The sequence below is a fragment of the Scardinius erythrophthalmus genome, assembly GCF_964197995.2.
Source record: "Scardinius erythrophthalmus genome assembly, chromosome: 14".
In the NCBI taxonomy this organism is placed as follows: domain Eukaryota; kingdom Metazoa; phylum Chordata; class Actinopteri; order Cypriniformes; family Leuciscidae; genus Scardinius; species Scardinius erythrophthalmus.
The window spans coordinates 10,835,989-10,860,151 of NC_138234.1; the positions used below are offsets into that span (position 1 = coordinate 10,835,989).

General features: G+C 35.5%; 3 protein-coding genes and 1 long non-coding RNA gene across 6 annotated transcripts in view; 2 read left to right on the forward strand and 2 right to left on the reverse strand.

The window, feature by feature from the left end:
- Positions 1–6,562, forward strand: part of LOC308701400 (uncharacterized protein) — a 39,592-nt gene extending 33,030 nt beyond the window's left edge. The window contains exon 8 of the mRNA XM_081383666.1: positions 5,678–6,562. Coding sequence (XP_081239792.1) covers positions 5,678–5,775 — 98 coding nt within the window. The 3' untranslated portion in view covers positions 5,776–6,562. The remainder of the gene's footprint in view (positions 1–5,677) is intronic.
- Positions 1–24,163, reverse strand: part of LOC308701967 — a 756,660-nt gene that overhangs the window by 471,536 nt on the left and 260,961 nt on the right. The gene's annotated exons all lie outside the window — the stretch shown is intronic.
- LOC308701564 (elastase-1-like) lies at positions 11,752–23,940 on the reverse strand (the record flags this gene model as incomplete). Its single annotated transcript, XM_081383920.1, has 6 exons — positions 23,812–23,940; positions 23,117–23,242; positions 22,185–22,243; positions 21,995–22,137; positions 21,761–21,910; positions 11,752–11,796 (listed from the first exon to the last, which is right to left on the reverse strand). Exons 1-6 carry the CDS (start codon positions 23,928–23,930, stop codon positions 11,752–11,754), a joined length of 642 nt encoding a protein of 213 aa, XP_081240046.1. The 5' UTR covers positions 23,931–23,940.
- Positions 14,476–20,792, forward strand: LOC308701773 (uncharacterized protein). 3 transcript variants are annotated; one of them, XR_014031507.1, is made up of 9 exons: positions 14,476–14,660; positions 15,491–15,814; positions 15,919–16,239; positions 16,329–16,448; positions 17,068–17,376; positions 17,529–17,840; positions 17,930–18,241; positions 19,528–19,828; positions 20,394–20,792. XR_014031507.1 is itself a non-coding variant. In XM_081384204.1 (9 exons), exons 1-9 carry the CDS (start codon positions 14,615–14,617, stop codon positions 20,453–20,455), a joined length of 2,112 nt encoding a protein of 703 aa, XP_081240330.1. In that variant the 5' UTR covers positions 14,476–14,614; the 3' UTR covers positions 20,456–20,792. The 3 variants fall into 3 exon arrangements, 2 of the variants coding, with proteins under 2 accessions (XP_081240330.1, XP_081240331.1); XM_081384204.1 differs by having other exon boundaries at positions 19,523–19,828; XM_081384205.1 differs by lacking the exon at positions 16,329–16,448 and having other exon boundaries at positions 14,477–14,660; positions 19,523–19,828.

The window sequence follows — 24,163 nt, forward strand, 5'->3', positions numbered from 1 at the left end:
ACTCTATGTACACACAGTGTTTATATTCCGACTATTTTAGACTGGTCGGGTCGGGAGTAGCCCAGTGCCTGCATGACTCGTCATAGAGACAGAAATCTTATGTACATAATCTGAAAACCATGTCCACTGGGGGGAAATGACCCTCTCCATTGACTTTGTATTACGCCTCCTTGTCATTTCTTGCTTCTAACAAAAGACAGAACAATGTCTAAAAGCTGCCATGTGACAGGGTGTACAGCAAACAACTAAAAAAAAACTATGTTTTTATAAGCTTTCGACCCCAAAAAACGAGTGTTTAAGGAGACATAAGTGGATACAGGCACTTGAGACAGAGCGCAGTGTCATACTCTGAGAACTAACTTACGGCCACTGGAGGGGAATGTAATCGGCGACAGACAGGATATTATTTTTAACCATGTCAAAGGATTATATCACCACCCTATGCGAACCAGAGAGGAGGAGATATATTGAGAAACTATATTTTATTGGTCTATATCAGTGTCCCTTTTCCTTACCTTCCTTTTGTTGGAGAAATGATCCAACTGAATAATCTACAACTATAAGATTGAATCACCAGGAAACAGCATAATTTAACCTAACATTACCTAACAAAGATCAAAACGCATAGCTAAGATTCTTTCAACCCCTAACATGTAATAATAATCAAGGCATATATCCTCAGCTTTATGAAAGATAGAGGGAAACAGGGGTGCAGTTGATTACTAAAATGATGGGGCAAGTTGGCCCATAATAATATGGACATGTTTGTTCGTCTTGGCTCAAAGCCACTTGCTTCGAACTTTTCTTCACGTTAATTACAAGTGATATAATGAAATATTTCTATTCAAAACAATATTTTGCGTCCAATTATTTCCTCAACTTATTTTTGATATTGAGATAAAAGTAAATTTTCTTGGATTTGATATGCAAGAGAGCCCAGCAAGCAATAGCCGTCTTTTCAACGTCTGGGTTAAAAATAGACCCGATATAGTCCGGCTATGTGTAACCCACTTTTAGCCCAAATAACATTTAATCTGGATAAATGTATTTTTTTCCAAAATAACTTGTGAGATGTATGATATTCCATCATGTAAGCAAAGTCTACTGTGATTACAAGTTGTTTGGTTTGCTTTATTTTACATGTTATATGTGTAGGCTGTGCATAGCCACGATTTAGCTCGTATTCAGACCCGGCTATGCGTAACCCACTTTTAGCCCAAATAACATTTAATCTGGATAAATGTATTTTTTTTTCCAAAATAACTTGATAGATGTATGATCCATCATGTAAGCAAAGTCTACCGTGATTACAAGTTGTTTGGCTTACTTTATTTTAGGCTACATGTTATAGGCTGTGCGTAGCCACGATTTAGCTCGTATTCAGACCCGGCTATGCGTAACCCACTTTTAGCCCAAATAACATTTAATCTGGATAAATGTATTTTTTTCCAAAATAACTTGTGAGATGTATGATATTCCATCATGTAAGCAAAGTCTACTGTGATTACAAGTTGTTTGGTTTGCTTTATTTTACATGTTATATGTAGGCTATGCGTAGCCACGATTTAGCTCATATTCAGACCCGGCTATTGTAGCCCACTTTTAGTCAAAACTGATTAATTGTAGTTTTTTGCCAGGCAGTGCATGAAATGGTTGATATTGCATCATGTTTGCATTGGTAATGATATCTACAAGGTTCAATGTGTCATTTCAAGACATGGTCGATCTGTAGTCACGATTTAGCTCTGAATTGGACGGGCTATATGCGGTCTGCTTTAGCCCACCTGGCGAAATCAAGGCAATCTGGTCTACGTACGGCTTGGCTATAGCCCAGATTCAGACCAGCGATATAGTATAAGAATATTAGTCTTAAAAATGTTTTCGCTCACACAGCTTAATGTTTGCTGTCACACATAAACATAACATTCATACATAATCTACGATATGGCTGTCTATCATTTCAAATTAAATCAAATGCAATGGCATTTCTCAACCGCTAGATGGCACAATCGAAACACTACTGAGACATGACTACTGGGACTACTGGCATTGCGGACTAGATCACTTTAGCCAGATCTCGCGATACACATTTCCTCCATTTTCAATTTTATTTTACACGAGGCAGCTGTCGGAGAGCAACGGGCGAGCGACACTCTGAAAACCTTCAAATTTCTACTTCGATCTTGTAAGTATGCGTGTTATTTTTGTTATGTTTATTGTTTAAAGTAGTTAGTTTTTATAATGTGTAGACCGTGACATTTTAACATTACCAATGCAGAGTAAACCTACTATTTTTCTCCAACAAGTTAACGTTACCTGCACGTGTTATTGCAACTGTGCCCTTAATCTAAAATGTATCTAAATTCAAGGTGGTAAGCATGAAACTATGAAACTTATTTTATTTTTAAAATGAGAAGTTTCATGAAACTATGAAACTTATCATTTTATTATTAAAGATACTAATATATTTTTGTTTTTATATTAGATTAGAGTAAGTAATAATAGTTTTTGATTTAATGCAAATTTTCAAAGTACTTTACATAAAACTTAATGCAACATATGCAACATGAAAAGAAATTATAAAAAAAAATATTTGTTCCTTTCCAATTAATAAAAGGTAGTGGCAAACAGTAAAGTCTTTAAACTTGATTTAAAAGAATTCAAATATGCAGCATACATTCAGTTTTCAGTGAATTTGTTTCAGATATATGGTGCATAAAAACTGAATGCTGCTTCTCCATGTTTTCTTTTGACTTTGGGGATATAAAAGTAGCTGGCTAGTGGCTACTGTCCCAGATGACCTGAGAGGTCTGCTCTGGATGGTTCATAATGCATCAGAAGATTAGAAATTTACTTTGGCCTTAAAATGTTAATTTAATAACTAACTGTAGTATTTTGATATGAATTCTTTGACAGACAGATAGCCAGTGTAAAAACATCAGAACTGGAGTGATGTAATCCACTTTAAAGACACTATCGCAAATTATCCAGCAATCAGTCAACAAAGTACAGCAATTGAATATACAGAACACTTGTCACTGACTACCATTAAATGTCTTGTTACCAACATTATTCATAATATATTTTTTTTTGTGTGTGTTCAACAGAAGAAAGCCATACAGGTTTGGAACCAAGTGAAAGTGAGTAAATGATTACATGATTTTTTTTTTCTTTTTAAGTGAACTACCCCTATAAGTATCTTTTTATGTTTATTAGAGTTATATGAGTAAGTGATAAAGAATGATTTATAGGGATAGTTTGCTTTGAAATTAAATTTTGGTATGTTTTAGCTTACCTTAAGGGCATTCAAGATGGAGGTGTCTTTGTTTCCGCAGTAGTTTTAATTTTGATATTTTAGGGTCAAACCGTTCTTGTCAGTCAGTCATAATGCAGGTCTATATGGTCACTACCTGAAAGAGCATGATTGTTGTCACGATTTGTTATGATTTCTCTTACATTAAGAGCAGGCTTTTTGACGTGCCTACATTTGTAATTAAAAAATTTTGGTTAGCAGGAAAAATTGTCTAATGAACAGTTCTGTTTAAAAATCCATACTGAAATCGAACCAAAAGCCTCGTGCAGAATCGTTCAATACGTGTATCGTTACACCCCTAAAAAAAATATATATATAATTTCAATTATTGATATTAATTTATTAATAATATTGATATAAATTATATAGTCTCAATCTATATTCCGTTAACTCTATATTGGCCAGCTCTAGTGTGCAACCTAGCAAAAGTGAATGACTGTAATTAGTTAAAAATGATTGTCAACAACAATGCTTTTCTTGAGCAATAATATTTTTCTTTTTCTTATTTGACAGACGCAGTGATGACCAACTTTCCTTCGGCGACTGAATGGGAAATAAAAAAATTAATTTCAGGTCATTTTAAACAAGCACCAGGGAGAGCAGGGAGTGATGGTTATGAATATAAAGCTAACAATTAATTTTTAAAAATTTTAGTATCTTAAGTCGTTTTACAAATTTTCCACTATTTTATGTTCATTTTTATGTTTGAATGTTGTCTAAGTTGTTAATATAATTGTTCTAAATAAATCCTTTATATTCAATTAGTTTGGATGGATTTTCCTTTATGAGAACCTGTTATATTTGAGTGAAAATCATTATGCCTCATTTTGTTGTCTATTACATGTATATGTAGTGTAATTGATGTCTATTCTTGGGCTATGGTTAGACGTCTATTAGATTTTCACTGACAGCCCAAATTCAGCCTTGGTTTAGCCTAGACCCATATTGCCTGTCTATTAGACGTATATATGTAGTCGTTTAATAGCCGTATAATTAATGACTAGTTCTTGGGCTATGGTTAGACGTCTATTCTTGGGCAATGGTTAGACGTCTATTAGATTTTCACTGACAGCCCAAATTCAGCCTTGTTTTAGCCTAGACCCATATTGACTGTCTATTAGACGTATATATGTAGTCGTTTAATAGCCGTCTAATTAATGATTAGTTCTTGGGCTATGGTTAGACGTCTATTCTTGGGCTATGGTTAGACGTCTATTCTTGGGCTATGGTTAGACGTCTATTCTTGGGCTATGGTTAGACGTCTATTCTTGGGCTATGGTTAGACGTCTATTCTTGGGCTATGGTTAGACGTCTATTAGATTTTCACTGACAGCCCAAAATTAGCCTGATTTTAGCCTAGACGTCTAGGCTATGTTTAGACGTCTATTAGACGTCTATTAGACGCAAAATTGCTTGCTGGGAGTGGTGATCACGAAGATGATTTGAACTGTTTCCCCTTTTGCAGCGACTTTGCATGTTCTTTAGACAGGGTGACCATCCTCTAATACATTTTCCTCAATACTTTTGTATTTAATGTATATTAAGACAATGATGTTACAAGACCAAACTCAGTAAAGACCACACTAAGCATATGTAGCCTACAGAAACGCAGACGAGCCCAGAATATGAACGGAACTCGTTTTCTTTATAATAACGTTTTTTCTTTGAGAGGAAAATGTTTGACGTGTAATTAAACGCATTGCGTTCATATTCTGGGCTCATCTGCTTTTCTGTAGACTTTATACTGTGCTTTATTAATAAGGTGTGTGCAGAATTTGATCTCTTAATAACTGTCTTCTTGGGACATTAAGCCGTTAAGCGTTTTTCACGTTACGCGTTTTAAATCCGCGCACACAATTTGAAAAGACTCAAACGGACACGGATAGAGTGAAAGACCGGATGTCTTTTCTTTCTATCGGGTAGGATAGCCTACAAGTGATTTCAAAACATTTCAGCCGGTTCTAATTTGATTTCTGGATGCTGTGAACATGTTAAGCTAAAAGACTGCACTCCAGTTTCGCGTTTATTGTCGTCTCTGCAGTTAAAAAGACAAAGTTGACAAATTTGGCTATACTTTCATAATTTTTATGTATTTTTTTTATTTTCATTTTATTTATTGATCACGCAGGGTTATCTAATTGAACTATTTGTGGTTTGTATTTTGTGACGTGCGTGTTTCTCCTCGGGGCTCCTCCCACAAAACAGGATTTCTGATTGTAATTCAACATGTTGGATATTTAGGCTACGATTTGAGATCGGTGCGACCCCCGACGTTCTTCAGAGCAGATTCAGACCTCACACCACATCAGTACATCTCTCTTTTTAATATCTGTAATTGTCTGTATTTTCTGGCTGATTCCTCAGGAAACAGAGTGAATGATTCGGCGACCATAGAGATGCTGCTGCTGAATGAAGAGGATCGGGATGTAGGGAATGAACGGGAGGGGACAAGTTTACTTTAAAGAGATAAGACACGCCCACCAGTGTCAATCACTCTGACATCATCAATAATTCAGCTCCAGCTGCAACAAAAAAAACATATTTCTGCATATGAGCCTTAAAGTGAGAAATTAATCCGTGTCTGTTGAGCTGTTAAACTTGTATGTAAGAAGCTTATTTGGTTTTAGATGAACAGGGAAACGTTTCATATATTGTTTTTATAATGTTACACTTCATACCTGTTACTCTTATTACAGTTACATGTGCAAAACTCTAACTACAGTCTGCACTACCAACAGTCACCTGAGCTAAACAAAAGAAACTTACGTTGACATTCTTTTTAATATTATTTTTGTTGAAATTGTAATTGTGTGCCTTATTTTGCTTTAGTAATTCTGCTTAAATAAGGGTCTGATCTGAAGTGAATCTGTTCATCTTCCAGTCAGATGTGAATGTCACATTGTAAATGTGAGCTGAATTTATTTGTATTCATGATGAAGCTCTTAAAATTACTCTTGTTGCACTTATAGCAAAAAAGGTTGAAAAAGTGCCTTTGTTCAATCCTAGTACTTAGCTACACTATAACCACATTGTGTTGTGTTTTGTGATGTTTTATTGATTTTGACAAAAGCATCTGCTTGAGGAATGCATGTTCATGTTAGATATAGATATGCCTCTGATCTTATTACATTTCTGTCCTCTAGTGGAAAAACACTTATTTTGCTTCCTAACAGCCTTTTTTGCATGCAACTTATAAACAATGTACCAATATATGCAATATTAATAAATAATAAAAAGGTAAAATTGTGTAAAATGTGTGTTGCTTCATACCATATGTACTGTATGTACACAATAAAATCTTCAGAGTACATTCAATCTGAACTTAGTTATAACCATAAAATATTGTGTTAATCATAATCGCAAGCAAAGATGATATGGGATTATAGTTTCAGATGTTGTTAAACTATCTGAACTTGGTAATTGAAGAGTATAATGGTTTTGTGTTCAAATTTGGCATGTCATTAAAAACCGAATAACAGTTCAAGAAAAGTCCAATCTAGCCATGAAAATGCTCTATAGATGCGCTTCATCTTTTTGAGCACCAGATCGCAGTAGAAGTGTTAAAAAAATACTTTGAGTAAAGAACCCAAATGTATACGCTTTTGTATTCAAGGCCTCGTTGCTTTTGTAATGTGTGGCTAAAACAGTTACTTATAGCCATAGCAACGCCATGTAATAGTAGCCTAGGTATAGTTTATTTCTATAACGCATACAGTGGCGTTTTAGGACCTTATTTTGAAGGCAGGTTGTGTATTAGGCTACTTTATATAACAAAAGTCTGTGTACAAAACGGGATTAAAGCGCTTAAACGTATTTAAAGGGATTCACCCCTAAATTAAAATGATTTCCTCATATCACTAATGTCACCACCTGACTGTGTGTGACAGTTGAGTGATGTCCAGATGTGTGGTCTGGTTGCTGATGGGATTGTTCAGCACACAGCTGTAGGTGTTTTTATCCTATTGATTAAATATAAGACATTTTTTAGGCAGTAAATTGTAGATCTTTTAGAAGAATTTAAGGAGCGCTGGTCTGTTCTTGACTCTGTCTCGCCCTGCCATGGTCTTGTCTTGAACATAAGGATCTCAACTCCTCATAAGTCTTGGTCTTGTCTTGGTTTCAACTCACAATGGTCTTGGTCTTGATCTGGTCTTAACTAACACGAATGCTTCAAATCAACAGTGATCAAGTGGGCAAATATAATTGAGTTGTTTTGGTGAACAGAAAGTCAATGAGTTTTTTTTTTTTTTGTGAAAGTATTTTACTTTTGGTGAATAGTGGTGAATGTTGTCTGCACCTCTCATTGAGAGAAAGAACATGTTATCTGGATGTTTTTGAAAACTGTTCTGTGAAACAAAACAAAAAAAACATTTGACCAATAAGATCGTACTGTCACCAACTGACCTATTGGCTCAATACAAAGAACAAAATGCTCAAACTAGTTTCTGCACCTTTAGTTTCATATGAGCAGTGGAAAAGAAGCCATTTATCATTACACACACTTAAACATCCTTTGACTGTCTAAGCATGTGCAGCTAAAGAGATTCTTATTCTTATCTTAGATTTAATACAATTAATAATTCAATAATACAATACAAAATGCAATAGGATGCAAGTTCCTTACTTTTCTATATTCAGTGCTACGCAGTGACAAAGTAAACATTGCAAGCGGCATTCACAGTTGTTTTGATTGTGAAAACAGAATATGGAGCTTATAATATGACAATATGATTTGAATTTGAATTGTGTTAATTACCACATAAAATTCTAATTTGTTAGATTACACTTGTAAATAATTCAGATTTACACAATTAAAATTAAAATAATATTGTCATATTATAAGCTCCATAGTAGAATGTCTTAAAATGTCAGTAAAAGCTCTTTTCATGTCACAATATTATATTGTGTCATGTTTATCAAAATAAAACTGATTAAAACACACAGACCCCACTTCATTGATAGTATAGGCTTATGTTGAACTCTACTCTTGTACAAAAAGACATTGTATTAAACCGTACAAAAAGTATTGAATGAATGTCGTTTTTTAACTTAAAAGAGGAGTGATAATCGTATTTAAAGGGATAGTTCACCCCATCATATCACAAATGTCATACCTGAACGTATCTGGCAGAGTCTTCTGATGTCCAGATGTTGAGATTGATTTCTGATGGGATTGTTCAGCACACAGCTGTAGGTGTTTTTATCCTGATATTCCACCTCCAGAGGTAGAGAGAGACTGATGCTGAGATCACACACACTGATGCTGGACAATACACTGATTCCTTTGTACCAGGAGAGAGTCACATCACACACATTCAACACTGATGAACACACCAATGAACAATTTGAGTTGGATGATGAAGGATTTTGTGCATATCTGGTGATGACAGGAATGTGCAGAAGAGCTGAATAACACAAAAAAATAAAGAGACACCAAAATAAAGTCAGAGTAAGTGCCAGTGTTTTATTGTGAGTTTATAAACAAAGAATTATAAGAAAATGAAACGCAAAAAAAAAAAACGCACTTCTGAGAATTAAAGTCGTAATTGTGAGATATGTCATAATTGTGAAATACAGTTTAAAGTCACAATTTTAAGATGTCACAAGTATTAGAAGTAAAAGTTGGCACTGTGAAATATATATTAGCTTATATAAGGTGCCACACTAAAAAAGGTTTTTTTTTTTTTTTTTTTATGGAGAAATGGGATACAGTATTTGGGTACTTCCCATATTTGAACCACCATTTGCCTGAACAGAGAAGTGATGAGTTTTGCATTGTGAACTTCCTCATTGAAAGGATTTTTTATTTTCCTCGCATTATGATTAAGTCTAGTAAAAACTCTTTGAATCACCCTTCATCAGTTGAAGCTTTCATTCTGGACTGAGAATAAAAAAGAGAGAAAAGTTTGACCAACATGAAAAGCAACCAGCCAAAGATAGCTCTGATTTTAAATGACATTTAGGAATGTAGATTAAGCAATACCACAATAACAGACCAAGTGGAAGATTTGCCATAGATGACATGTCAGGGACAAAGTACAGACTCCTTAAAAGGGACATGCGATGATGGGAAAAATAGGAGATGGGAGGAAAAAATATATTTCAGCGCTTTTGCATTCTCTTGCAAAAGTTTTGCGAGAGTTGTTGGAGAATTTTCCTTTGATCCATGTCTAAGTATGATGTAATGAAACAAAACAAAAAATGATGACAAGCATGAAAAAATAGGCCTGAAGAAGGATGAGAGAATGGAAAATAACCAGTATGCATCAGCAATATGAAATGTCAAAACAAAGTATGAAACAGAGCACCATTGTGTGAGGTTTGACCAATAGAGAAGACATGTCTAACTGTGCCAAGGTCACCAGGCGTGACAGAGGGGAAGAAATAGATTTGAGAGTATCCATTGGGCACCTAGCGATAAGAAAAAGTATAAGACATGAACACTGGCCAATGTAACCTTAGATGTCCGGACGGCCGGCCGGCTTCTCACTTTGTTGCTTGTCAATAAAGTTAATTCTTCTGACCTGGAACCTCGACTCTGAGAAACTTCTTCGAGACCTGAACCAAAAAGAACTATGAATTTGCCACAACATGCAAAGTATGCAAAGGTTTTGCAAGCGAATGCAAAGTTTATCAGGGTATTGCAAAACTTTTGCGAAAGAAAGAAAAAGCATTAAAAATAAATAAATGTTTTCCTCCCATCTCATGTTTTTAAATATTTTAAAATAAAATAATGCACCATATATGATAAAAAAAAAAAAAGTTTTTGTAATCAAGTAATTTTTGTTTTCATTTTATTCAAAGCAACTTTACAGAAGTCATGTCATAATGCCTTATCCTTGGCAAATCATCTTTTGCACTGTTCCCTTAAAGGCAGGGTAGGTAGGCTTTTTCAAAAAAAAAAAAAAACATTCCAAATTTGTTTAAACCGTCTTTATATACCAATACATAATTAAAATGTAAGTACTCTGAAAAAGAGAGTATAAAAATCGAGTGTCTGTAGACCTCTCACGACTGTTGTAAACACAGCTCATTATTTCCATTCACTCCACCCCCTCCCTTCTGAGCTCCTTCCAAAGCCACGCCCCCAAAACACATGAACGCGCGACGCCAAACGCTCAGGCTCAGCTGGAACAAGACGCATTTATTACCTGAGACGAGTGGAGAGGAAGGAGCGCAGTGCATGCAGTGACATCATGTCAGAATCACATGTAATAAACCTAACTTTATCACTATAAATATAAACAAATAAGATGGCTTTTAGTAGCCTACTCACTATCAAGCTAGCATATCGATACTGGTAAAGTTTAAAATATATTTTGTTTGATTCGGTAACGAGCTATATTTATAGGTAACGAGCTATATTTATAAGGCAAAGCTAAAAACAGGTTGCATTGATACATGTTTTTTCATTACCATCAGTTAAACTGTGATGAAGGTGAATTTCGTGTAAGATTCATAACATATAACGGTGTTTTGCATGTAAGAGTTTACATGATGAAAACATTGCTGACTCTGATGAGGACTAACGTTACACTCCGGTGACAGGTACCGCATCGTCGGTTCGAGGACAGGTCCGGGGTCGAGGGTGAAGCAGAGGAGGTTGTTCAAGAGTGCGGGCAGGGTCCGAGGAAGTCGTTTTTGCCTTGTTTGCCTTCGCTGACTGCATGCAGATGCTTTGAATTTTGAATTCTCTTTCTCTGCCATAATTTTACTCTTCGTAGGTTCCACGCCTCTCTTGCACTCCTCAAATCAAACGGGTGCGCACGCATATGGGCAGATCTTGTAGCAGCAGTGGTGGTAGCCATGGTTGCGAGAGTGAGTGACAGTCGCCCAAACCAATCAATTGTTTCGTCCCGAATGGAAATAATGAGCTGTGTTTATTGCAGATTAAAAGTTTTTTTTTATACTCTCTTTTTCAGAGCACTTACATTTTAATTATGTATTGGTATATAAAGACAGTTTAAACAAATTTGAAAAAAAGTTTTTTATAAAAATCCTACCTACCCTACCTTTAAGTTTAATTGGTGGCTCAATTTACCCACCAGCCCATATTTTACCCCATATCTTAACATATTATATTAAGATAATTTAATAATCCTACTTGAAATACGAATATGGCAAGAGGCAAATCAAATGTACATACAGTATAATGCTCTGCTTACCATAGACGGTGACAATGAAATTCTTGTTCGAGACCTTGTTTTCAACAACGATTTCGATTTTATAAAGTCCAGCATGTTCTGTGCTGGTGTTTGTGATGGTCAGAGATCCAGTCTGATAGTCCAGCTTCAGTCTGTCTCTGAATCTCTCATCGGCACCATCGAGAAAGGTCTCATTGTGAACTCTGTTGATTTTAGCGATGTGAGTGTCTTGCTGTCCAAACGTTCACACTATCACACGAACATCAGTGTGAAGAGTGACAGAATCTCCCTCCATCACTGATACTGTCTCTGTTTCACCGGTCTCAACACCAAACACACCTGGAGAACAAGCGCAGGAAAAGATTCACAGTCACAACTGATGATGCTTTACTAAAACAGTAACTAAAAGAAACAAACCTTTACACCTTACCAGCTAAGTACAATATCCACAGACATGTGTGATGCATTTTCTTCAAGAACTTGCAACCTGCTAACCCTTCACGAGTCTAAAGAGGTAAAGACTTATTTGAAATGAACCCTGAAACTGTTTCTTGCTGAGATGAGATACAGTTCCTTGTTTAGCGGTAAGTATAGAGAGACTGTGAAGTCAGTAGGCCTACTCTGGTGTGTAGCATTTTACAGTATAAATCAAACAATATCCTTTTTTGTTGTCAACTATCTTTTCAATGGCCTTGTATCTTATTATTATTTTATATTTTTTGATACAATGTCAAGTTTAGAAGTAGCCTACTGAACTTTAAATGTGTACCTTTCAAACTTTTAGTACATTGAATGAATGAAGGTTTATTCGGTTACAAAACATAAAACAAAATGTATGTAGGCCTACAGCAAATTCGTTACAAACAAGGAGGGTAACCGAAAAGGTGTAGGCTGAAGCCGAGGCTTATTACGCCTACCCTATTTACAGAACAACATCAACCCATCAAAAATTAAGCATAAACAATATACATATATACACATATACACATATATATATATATATATATATATATATATATATATATATATATATATATATATATATATATATATATACATACACACATACATACACATACTGTATATATACTCATATACATACATATATACATACATTCATACACACATCTTTTTTAAGCAATTACAAATGTTTGTTTGTTGCTTGTGTTTTATCAATTTATGCACAACAATTATACATAAACTTATCTTAGACAATTTTTCTTAAGCACCCATGTATGTGTCAAAAATTAAGATTTTAAACTGTTTTTTAAAGTAATAAATGGAATTGCTCCTCTTAAGTTCAGCGATGAGACCATTCCACAAGTCGACCCCTTTTACCGAAATGGTGTTCATTTTAAAGTTTGTTCTGACCATTTGTTTTTTAAACATGTTCTCTCCTCTTAAAATATATTTCTGTTCCCTGTTTTCAAACAAACATAGTATATTTTCAGGCAATATTTTCCTATTGACTTTGAACATAAAGGTCAAGTCTTCAAGTGACTAGACCGGAAAATTTTATTGCTTTAAGTTTGCAGAATATTGCGTTTGTCGGTTCATGATACGGTGAATGATTGACTATCCTTATGGCTTTTTTTTGTAAAATAAAAATAGGTTTTGTGTTTGTGGTGTGCATGCCCCCATATTTCAACACTGTAAGAAATGTATGGAACAAATAGAGAACAATACAGAATATACAAAGTAGGCGTATTTAGAAAATACTTGGTTTTATGTAATATGGCTATTATTTTGGACAGTTTTGATTGAACATGAGCGATGTGTGGTTTCCAGGATAATTTATGGTCTAATATTATTCCAAGAAATTTGTTTTCATGCACCCTTTCTAGTACCACATCATCAATCTTTAAGCTCATGCTGGTTTTAGTTTGTCGATTACTGAATATAATATATTTGGTTTTACTTAGATTAAAGAATAGTTTATTTCGGTCAAACCATTGCTTGATTCTGGATAGTTCTCTAGTCACATCAGTAATTAGTTGGTGAAGATTATCCCCAGATACATACAGTGTTGTGTCATCTGCGAATAAAACACATTTTAACAAATCGGAAACCTTACAGATGTCAACTTAGGACCAATCAAAGAACCCTGAGGCACCCCACAAGTTACTTTACGCATTTCTGATTGATGATCATTAAAATGTACATACAATGAATAGTCCCATAACGACACATTGACTTACTGAAGTCCTATTAGTTTTGTTCCAAACTTTATTAAAAAACATTCACAGGCCATGCATGGATACAAGCTTTGTCTAATGCTGATTGCATGTTGAATTCTCAAAGGAAGTTAAATGGAAAATATACTGATCTGTGAACAGGTTTTGCCTTCCTCTGCCCTCATGAGTACAATGACAGAAACTACAAGCAAGAACACTAGATAGAGATTGGAAACCAACAGCATATTATTGTTACGAAACTGCTCCGAGACTCGAAGGTAGAGGATCCAAATGCAGCTTTATTAGGGTTAATACACGTAATCCAAGAAACAGGCAATGGTCGAAACACAGGTAAGCAGTCCAAACAAACAAATAAACAAACAAACAAAACAGGCAGGGGTCAGAGGCAAAAGAGTTATCCAGAGAACAGGCAAGAAATCCAAAAAACCAAGAGACATGAAAACCAGGGAAAACGCTCAGAAGTGCAGTGAAACAACATACAAAACTTCACCCTGAGTGAAGGGGTGAACCAGGCTTATATGGGGTGAACTAAACAAGAATATGAGATACAGGTGAATGTGATAATGAGTGCTGATGAGTCCAGGCAGAGAATGATGGGAGATGTAGTCTGCGAGTGAATAATATGTCTGAGTCTGGTGTGGTTACAATTATAGACCTATGTTATAAATATTACATTTCTGTTTTGACTTGAAAATGAGCATTACAGTAAAACAGTAAAATAACATTTGTGCATAACCTAAATGATATTCATGAACGAACATTCGTTGTTTTGTGATAACCGGCCTATCTGTTCAAAATTCCTCAACAGTGAGTCGACACCTTTTTTTTTTTTTTTTTGCTATCCGTGACGGCACTGTCACTGCCACTCGTCGTTTGTAGCTCGTTTACGACAGAAACGCCACGGCACGGTCGATCACCTCATTAAGTCGAGTCATGGTTATGATCTAGGATTCTAAAACAATATGAAGAAACTGTCATTGCTCTTTTCTTTCGCATTATTTTTTCAAGGTAAGTCATCGGTTCGTCATTCTTTCGGTTTCACATTCAGACCTATGTTCTTATAAAATGTCACATATTAGTCTACAACAGATTCGGGGAAATACGAATTTCACCGTCGCTGTACTGTTAATGAATCGGAACATTTTCATGTAAGGAAGATAATTTGCAAAGAATAAGAAAAGCTAAATCATTGCTTCTGTCTGTTCTGCAGTAGCCTAATCCAGGGGGCGGGGTTGTCGATCGTGGCTTTTGGCGTCGGATTTCCACACCAACAGTTATAACTATAGGTTATCAACATATGATAAACTCATCATAAATTGGTCAAAGATACATTCATGACGGAATGTTCATTCATTCATAGCCTTCATACGGTTCACACTGCTTCTGTTTTGTTATGCAAATATTGCGCAATCATTCGTGGACAAATTCCACAATGACAAGATCTATTTTCATTTTATGATGATATTTAATTCTATAGCCTAGTGTATTCTGTAGTAATAGTTGGCTGTTCTAATAGGATAATAATAATCGCTAAGATTTAAATATCGACTGCGTTACACTCTTAAAAATAAGTTTCTTTATTGGCATCTATGTCCATGAAGAAGAACCACACCAAACTTTCTATTGCACAAAAGGTTCTATAAATTATTAAAATTTACACTATGAGTAACATGTTTTTAAGAACTGATCACTGAAAGGTTTTTTGAAGAACCAGAAATTGCTCTTCTTTCTTCTATATGGCACTGCTGAGAAAACCCTCCTTTTGGAACCTTTATTTTTAAGAGTAGCCTAGTTTACTGATATTGAAAACTTTCAGCTATATTTTGTTTATTTCTCAGGTGTGTTTGGGGAGATGACACAAATGTCAGTGAAAGAGGGAGATTCCGTCATTCTGCAGTCTAATGTCACTGAAATACAGAGAATATTTTTGTTGATGTGGATGTATGGATCTCAAAACTCCATTATCGCTAAAATCGAGGGCACAGCTCAGACAGTCTCATTATATGATGTTGATGATGGGAGATTCGAGGACAGACTGCAGCTGGACAATAAGACTGGATCTCTGACCATCAGAGACATCAGAACCAAACACTCCGGAGATTATTATATAAAGATCATCAGCACTGAGACCTTAGTCAATACGTTCAGTGTTACTGTCCATGGTGAGTAGCTCCGATAGATCTATATTGATCATATAGGTTAGGCCTATATGTTTTACTTTTAAAATGCACTATGCATTGCATAACTGTTCCTGTTTGTTTTCCAGATGTGATTTTTGCAGGGTTGGAAAACAAGAGAGAAGGAGATTCTGTGACTCTACACACTGGTGTTACTGATTCACAGAAACATGATCTAATACGGTGGACGTTTGGAACTACGAATCCAGACACTTTTATAGCTGAAATGAACGTAAAGATTCATGAGATCACATACAGTCCTGATGAGAGATACAGAGAGAGAATACATCTGGAAAATCAGACGGGATATCTCACCATCAGAGACCTCAGAACCACAGACGCTGGTGTTTATCAACTACAGATCTCCAACAGTAAAGAGACCTTATACAAGAGATTCAATGTTTTTGTTGGTAAGTAGCTCATGTTTGATCATGTTAAATGAGCATTTCCCTTAAATCGCACAAAAAATGTACTTATACTAATGACTTTCTCTCTTCAGCCATTCCAGATCCAGGTTTGTCCGCTGGTTATATTGTGCTGATTTGTGTTTTTCTCCTGCTGTGTGTGACTGCAGCTCTGGCTGGTATTTACTACATGTTCAGATACTCTAAACGGAAAGGTAATCATTATCTACTGCTAATATAGCAAAAGGAATAATCCTATATGAGAGTTTTAAAAGTGTATTTCATTTGCATAACTATGTTTTTTTCAGTTGAGAAGTACTGTATCTTTAACAAATTATACAGTGGGTGATCTTAAGAAAAACAGGAATTGATTGTAGCTGTAAAGCAGTCTGTGATTCTTGTTCCCACTTAAGATACAGGAAGTTCTAGAATCCTAGAAATGCATTTTAAAAAGTGACTTTTAAAATATATTGAAAACCAACAGAAAAAAAGAACATCCCTTTATTAGGATTGCACCTTAAAATGCTACTTATTTATGCAGATCACTAGGAGATTTTGCAGTTTTTTGCTGCAACATCTCCATGATGTTGAGAGTCAGACAAACTGTGTCAGTTAACAACGCTTTTGAATCAAATTGAAAACCAATATCTGAGTGAATATCTGTTTCTTGTTGGAACAGCTCCTTCATTGCAAAAGCATTCTCACTGTTTTGGAGCAAAGCTATTATTTCTGATGGGACTTCAGACATTTATAGTTTATTCGTAAATTTTTCTTTAGAATTTTAACTATTTGAAAAATCTGTTAAAACTTTTTTTTATGTTGGTGCTGAGACAGAAAATAAAAAAACGGTGTCAGTGACAGAGGGAAATTCTGTCACGCTGAAAACCGGTGCAACTGAAATCCAGAGAGAGGATGAAGTACTCTGGACATTTGGACCACAGGACATGGTCATCGCTCAAATACACAAAAAGGCCGGCAACATTTCATACGCCGACGACGAGCGGTTCAGCGACAAATTGCAGCTGGACCAGCAGACTGGAGATCTGACCATCAGCGACATCAGGATCCGAATCTCTGGAGATTATCAGATGCAGATCACCGGCAGCAGAGCCAAAACGAAGAGATTCAAGGTTATTGTACGAGGTGTGTGGGTGAAATACTTCAAACACCCTACAGTGTTGTCTGTAAACGTGTTAATTTGTTCATTTTACACTTCATTGAGGTCTAAAGTGTGATTTGAGTTGTTCATCTGCACATATCAACATGCTTTGTTTCTATTTCTTTATGAAATAAAGTGGACACACTGAAATTCACGGAGGGAGAGTCTGTCCATCTGCAGACTGGTATTACCGAAATACAGAAAGATGATCTGATTCTGTGGAAGTTTGAACCTATAAATGCCCTCATAGCCAAAGTTGATGGGCAAACCAATGAGACCAGCGTCTACGATGTTGAGGACGATAGATTCAAAGACAGACTGGAGCTGGACAGTCGAACTGGAGATCTCACCATCACAAACACCAAAAGCAGCGACTCTGGAGTTTACGAAGTACAGATGAAGAGCAGCAATAAAGCTTCATACAAGAAATTCAGCATTCTTGTTTGGTGTGAGTAGCTCAAGATAATCACAGTATTGATAGTGTGGTTTACTTTCACATTCACATGTTTCTTCTATATGTTTCTCTCTCTTTGGCAGTGAATACGCTGAAATATACAGTTGGAGATTCTGTGACTCTAAAAACTGGTGTTACCAATCTGAAGAATGATGAGCGGATACTGTGGAAGTTTAGCGATAAAGAAACGTTCATAGCTGAACTCAACGCAGCCACCAATCAGGCCTTATTCTATGAAGGTCCTGATGGGAGATTCAGAGACAAATTACAGTTAAACCAGCGAACTGGAGATCTGACCATCAGGAAAATCAGCAGAGCACATTCAGACGTTTATACACTACAAATCACCAGAGGCAAAAAGATCACATGCAAGAGATTCATGGTGATTGCCCACGGTGAGTAATCATATTTAGCACTGTTTTGATGCTTTTAATGGTCTTAACACAGATTATTAATAGTTAAAGACACAAACAAAAAAAACAAAAAAAAAAAAAAACACTGATCTCACAGGAAAACATAACTTTGTTACAAGGCGGCACATTTGTATGAATTCGTACACTGTAAATCATACAAAAAAGTAAGCATGAAGGTCCACCCCTGACCCCATTTCTTAACACTTGGGTTTAAGCAGATTGTACAAAAACGTACACATTATGTTGTATGTATTTATATGAATTAGCTAATAATTTGCCCAAAACGTAAAATAGTTACAAATTGTCACAAGTTTGAAGATATTTGGGCTATTATTTAATCTGGTGGATAAAGCAAGGAATATAATAAATAAAAGTCCACTACTAGAAGATGATCGACAGGCCATGTTTTCCCCCTCTTTACCCTTCTTTACTCAAACATCAGACTTTTTAACGCAGGAAAGAGGTGGCAACAGTTTACATAGGAATCTTGTGAAAAAAATTCAAAATTCGGCTGAAATGTCGTTCCAGCTGACAGGAACGTTCTTGGATCTTTAGCTGACGCTCTGGCAAGGTTCTCTCAAAGTTCTTCCAGTAACATTAATAGAATGTTCGTTCAAATTTATCTGTTCTTCAAAAATGTACTCAAAACGTTAACATAAAAACATTATTTATATATCGTTCATGGAATGTTTTTTTCTCAAGTCTTAGTTAGATGGTCATACATTTTTTCGGAGTTTAAAAAAAACTAAAGTTTGACTTTTTTTTTTGGTTTTTCCATGTACTGAAGCATTCCTAGCAATCCATTCATTCCTAAGGGGGTCATGGGAAGGATTTTTTACTTTATTTTTTATTTTTATTACAACCACATAAACTCCTCGAATTCAGTCACTTGTGTTTGTGTTTGTGTGTGTGTGTGTGTGTGTGTGTGTATTTGTGGTTCAAGTGCGACAAAAGTCCTAATTTGGGAATATTTGCATTCCTAGAATTTTTTTTATTATTATTATTCTAGAAACACTGGTTTTGATTGTCCAGGATAAATAAATAATTGAAATGTTCCAAATCCCAACCTGTATAGATTCTTTATGTGGAACTGAAATCCATCACAATATTGAAGAAAATATAAATATTGAAGAAAATGTACCCTCTTGACCTCCTAATTAATCAACCATCAGTTCCTTTCAATGTTACTGTGGCAGTGAGGTCAGATCACCTGTTATAATGTCCATGTTTTTCTCTGTTATCTGGTGCTGCGACAAAATAAAGAGAAGACTGTGTCAGCGACGGAAGGAGAATCGGTCACGCTGCACAACGAAACTGAAACACAAGATGATGATCTGATGCTGTGGCTGTTTGGAGCTGAAGACAGACTCATAGCTAAAAGAGAAACAAATAAAAGGGCCTGTACATATTATGGTGCCGAAGAGAAATTCAAAAACATATTGAATCTGGATCATCAAACTGGATCTCTGATCATAAGAAACAGCACAACTGAACATGCCGGAGTCTATAAACTACTGATCATCAGCAGCCGAGAGACTAAATACAAGAGATATAAAGTTACAATCCGTGGTGAGTAACATGGTGATCTTTTTTATTTTGGCTCTGTGTACAGACGCTCTGAAATGAACATATTGCTGTCACGTCTTGGTTTGGTTTTGTTTCATGTCAGTCATGTTTCATGTCATGTGATTCCCTGTTAGTCAAGTGATCCTGCCATGTGTTCCCTTGTCTGATGTGTCATGCTGTCATTGGTCCATTGTTTCATTGTTCATAGGTGTCCTTTGTTTAGTCATTAGTCTGTATTTAAGCCCTCATGTTTGCCATGTGTCTTTGTCAAGGATTGTTTCCTTTAACCAGTTTGGTAAGCGCCGTGTCCGTGTATTCTGTTTGAGCACGTTTCAACAAGCTCACCTTCAGTGGACTACTTTACAATTGGATTTATTTTCTAAATTGTCCTTTAATTTTCTCAGTTCTTTATGGTTTGACACTCAGCACTGTATTATTTTGAGTGTTTTTGATCGGGTAAGTGGTAGGAATGCTTGTTTTATTGGCTGTTTGGTTTATTGGCTGAACATTGACACTAAAGTAGCTGTGACATCAACCTTTTTAACCAGTATTCTTTGTTTTCTTACAGAGAGAGAAAGAAATACAGACAGCGGGGATGAGCAGGAGGGTATACACTTAATACAAATATAACTGTGAATTTTTGCACATTTTGTATGACATTATGTAAACAATTTTAGAGAATTTATTGACTTATTTTAATTTGGTGCTTGTGAACATAAATGTGATCATAACTGAACTTGGTTCAACTGGTTAATTTAGATATTTATGTTATATATTTATGAATTTATTACAGTCCTTAACTTGTTAGTGTATGGACCTTATATGTACTGTATGGCAGTGATTTGTTACTGTGTTATGTATTAGACAGTGCTATATTTCATATTAGCTGAATGCATGCATACTGACTCTTGTCATTGGACAATGATTTATAATTGGTAATATTATAAATTTTAATATTAATGAGGTTCTAATGAGTCTGGTTCGAGGTTTATTCCATTTCTGTTTTTTTTTTTTAATGGTCTTGCTTTTTGTATTTTACTGATTTTTGTGTGTGTGTTCCTTGGATGAATGACTTTTGTTTTATTCTCATTTCCAAGTCATTTGTATAAAATTCTGTTCAATTAATAAAAGTTTATATAAGATCTAGATATACTGCTGGTATTAATATCTTAATATCAGTTTGTTAACCACGATCTGATGAAGTCTTTTCTGGAAAAATAGCAAAAACTAAAATATTCTCTAGATTAATTCAATAAAATAGTCAATTAATTCACCTTAAGGTACAGTCAAAATAACCATTGTTTGTCACTATTGACAAGGGATCTTTTTTGCCCATGAAATTTTACCAAAATGTTGTTATACAGACCTTTTTTTTTTTAAACAACTTTACCTACTTGACATTTCACTCTCCTTAAATGTAAAAATTAATCTAAAAAACTACATTTTTGCAAACTCCTTAGTTAATACATTTTTCCACTACGATGGACGGCATATTTTCATTGTTGTTGGATTCTCAGGGACCAATCAGTGACCAGACATTACTCATATTAGAAAAATAAATTTGTTTCCAATGGTCTGAAGGAGTTAATATGTCAAGACCATTACAACTATAAACAATTTAAATCTCCACTTAAAAAAATAACTTCAAATAGTTAAGTGCTCTACTAAATGTATTTATTGTTTTTGATTAAACAAGGTCACAAATCTTTAAAATGATTCAAAGCAGGCCAAGATTAGATGTAAAGTTTATTGTAAATATTTCTTGCCATGTTAAAAGCTGATAAATGGAGGATGTTTTTCCACTTATCCAATGATCTGAAATGAACAAAATGGCACAAGAAATAAAAACAGTATTATGAGATACAGTCATGACACTGATTGCTTGTTAGTTCCTTATGTAAAGTTTTATTATAATGATGATATAATTGCACTTACTCCACTAATCCAGCTGCTGTAGGCAGACACACGAGTGAAGACTGTTGGCTTCTGGTGGGCATTACAACCCGATGATGACACAAAGCTGGTCACACCATGGACGACGTACTGACCGTTGACCTGACAGTTCAGAGGACCGCCAGAGTCACCCTAAAAACAACACAACAGGAGACAAAATTAGACATTTTACTGCAGTATGAAGCAGTTCATGATCTGTTTGCCAGTCTTTCTCACCTGGCATCCAGACAAGCTGCCGCCACCAGCGCACACCATGGAGCTCTTCACGGTGCTTCCCCACCAGTCGCTACGAGAGCAGGTACTGTGGTCCACCACGGGCAGGTAGGCCTGTTTCAGCTGAGCGGAGAGTGACCCACCAGCTAAATGAAGATCACATCCATGAGAGGAAGGAATCAGGAATCAGTACATTCAATAAGATCATGGATGTTGTGTTGATGATGTAAGTCCAGGTAGTTATGCATGAAACTTATGTCAAAAACTCAATAGAGTCAAGTATGCTGCTTTGATATTATCTGTAATTGTAGATACAGTAGTTGCATGTGTGCCATTAAATTTAATGTGCAATTGTTGATATATGATGTGTTTTCTGTCATTAGTGCAAACAATAAGGCAACACTGTATTTTAAGGGGACGTAGTTACACTTTACTACATGTACTTTTATATTACTACTATAGTAATATCAGTAAATTATGCATAATTACAAGTAACTAAGCCTAAACCGAACCCAGTAACACTTTATTTTACATTGTCCTTGTTACATGTACTTAGCATAGTAATACTAACCCTAACAGTAACTATGCATAATTACATGCAAATAACCCTCAACCAAATCCTAATCCTACCCTAACCCTATAGTAAGTACATGTAGTTGTTTAATATTACTCAGTACTTAAATATATAATTACACTGTAACAATGACACCTTAAAATAAAGTGTAACCCCAAACCCTAACCGTAAGTAGTTAATATAGTAGGCTACTTGTTTAGGTGAGTACAATGTAACTACATCACCTTAAAATAAAGTGTAACCAAAAATAAATAAATTATAAATAGAGAAGGTGGTCTGACTGAACCCTGAGTGGAGAACATCAAATATTGATCTGAGTTTTTATTTCTTATTTTACCTGTATTACTATTATCTTTAAATCTTCTGCTAATAAAAATGGTCCATTACAATGTAGAAAAAAAAACTGCAATAATATATTATACTACTACATAAGTCTTCTAAATGTATTTTGAGTACAAAAACTGTTAGTTTATTCGGCCTGGCAATAGTATTGTTGTTTGTTTTTCTGTAACTGTCGCCACAGTCGTGTATGTGTTGTATGTTATACGCACCCAGAAGCCTCATTATTTCTGTTCCAGTTGGGGTGGATGATGACTTGACTGACGGTCATGTACTGCTCGCGACCCTCGTGGTTGTAGATGTCGTGGTCGCCCAGGACAATATGCCAAGTTCTCGAGCTGCGCAGAAAACAAGTTCAGAAACACATAAGTAGAGAGTAAGAAACAAGTGAACACTTTTTATTAACGTCTTATAGAAGCGAAATTTCCATTGGCTAGTCAATCAGTTTGAAAACGGTCACAAATTTAGAAACGCACACTTTTGTTCTGCAGTATGAATAACAAATAAACAAGTTTACTGTAAGTCGGTTTTTTAGAAATTGTACTTTTTTTTAGTGTAAAAAGTGTAATTTTACTTTTACTTGATTACATTTTAAGCGATGTATCGGTAGTTTTACTCCGCTATTTTCCTTCCTTTTGTGGTCGTTACTCATTACAGGTGCTGCCCACTCAGAGAATTTCACACGCTCTATAATATGGTCTTTAATGAGGCTATCAAGTTCAGCTTCAACTTTCTCTCTCATAGCAAAAGGCAGTGACCTTGATTTAAAAAAATTAGGCTTTGCGTCACTTGGTACATGAATCTTAGCAGTGGCTCCTTTTAATGTTCCAAGTTCCTCTTTGAAAACTGTTTCATGTTTCCTTAAGATGTCTTGCAACAACTCTGAGCTGTCTTTAATTTTACTCACTTTTTCCAGCTGAGTTCCAGGTCTATGAGCCATGATCGTCCTGATAAATTAGGCCCAGATCCTGCCACCACCACTGCTGTGAGTTCTTTGATAAGCCCTTTGTGTTTGACTTTAACCATGGTGGTGCCTAGGACATGCACTGACTGTCCTGAGTATGTTTTTAAACTGAGAGAGCTTGTTTTGAGTTCAGGCAAGTTCTTTTTAGCTTCCATTTTTCCTTAGTACATCTTAGAAGACAGTCACACTACATCCAGTGTCAGTCTCAAACTTCACAGGGCATTCATTTACAACCAGTGTCTGTGTAATAGGGGGTACATGGGGCTGTGGTGTCTCTATACTATGTATGGTGAAA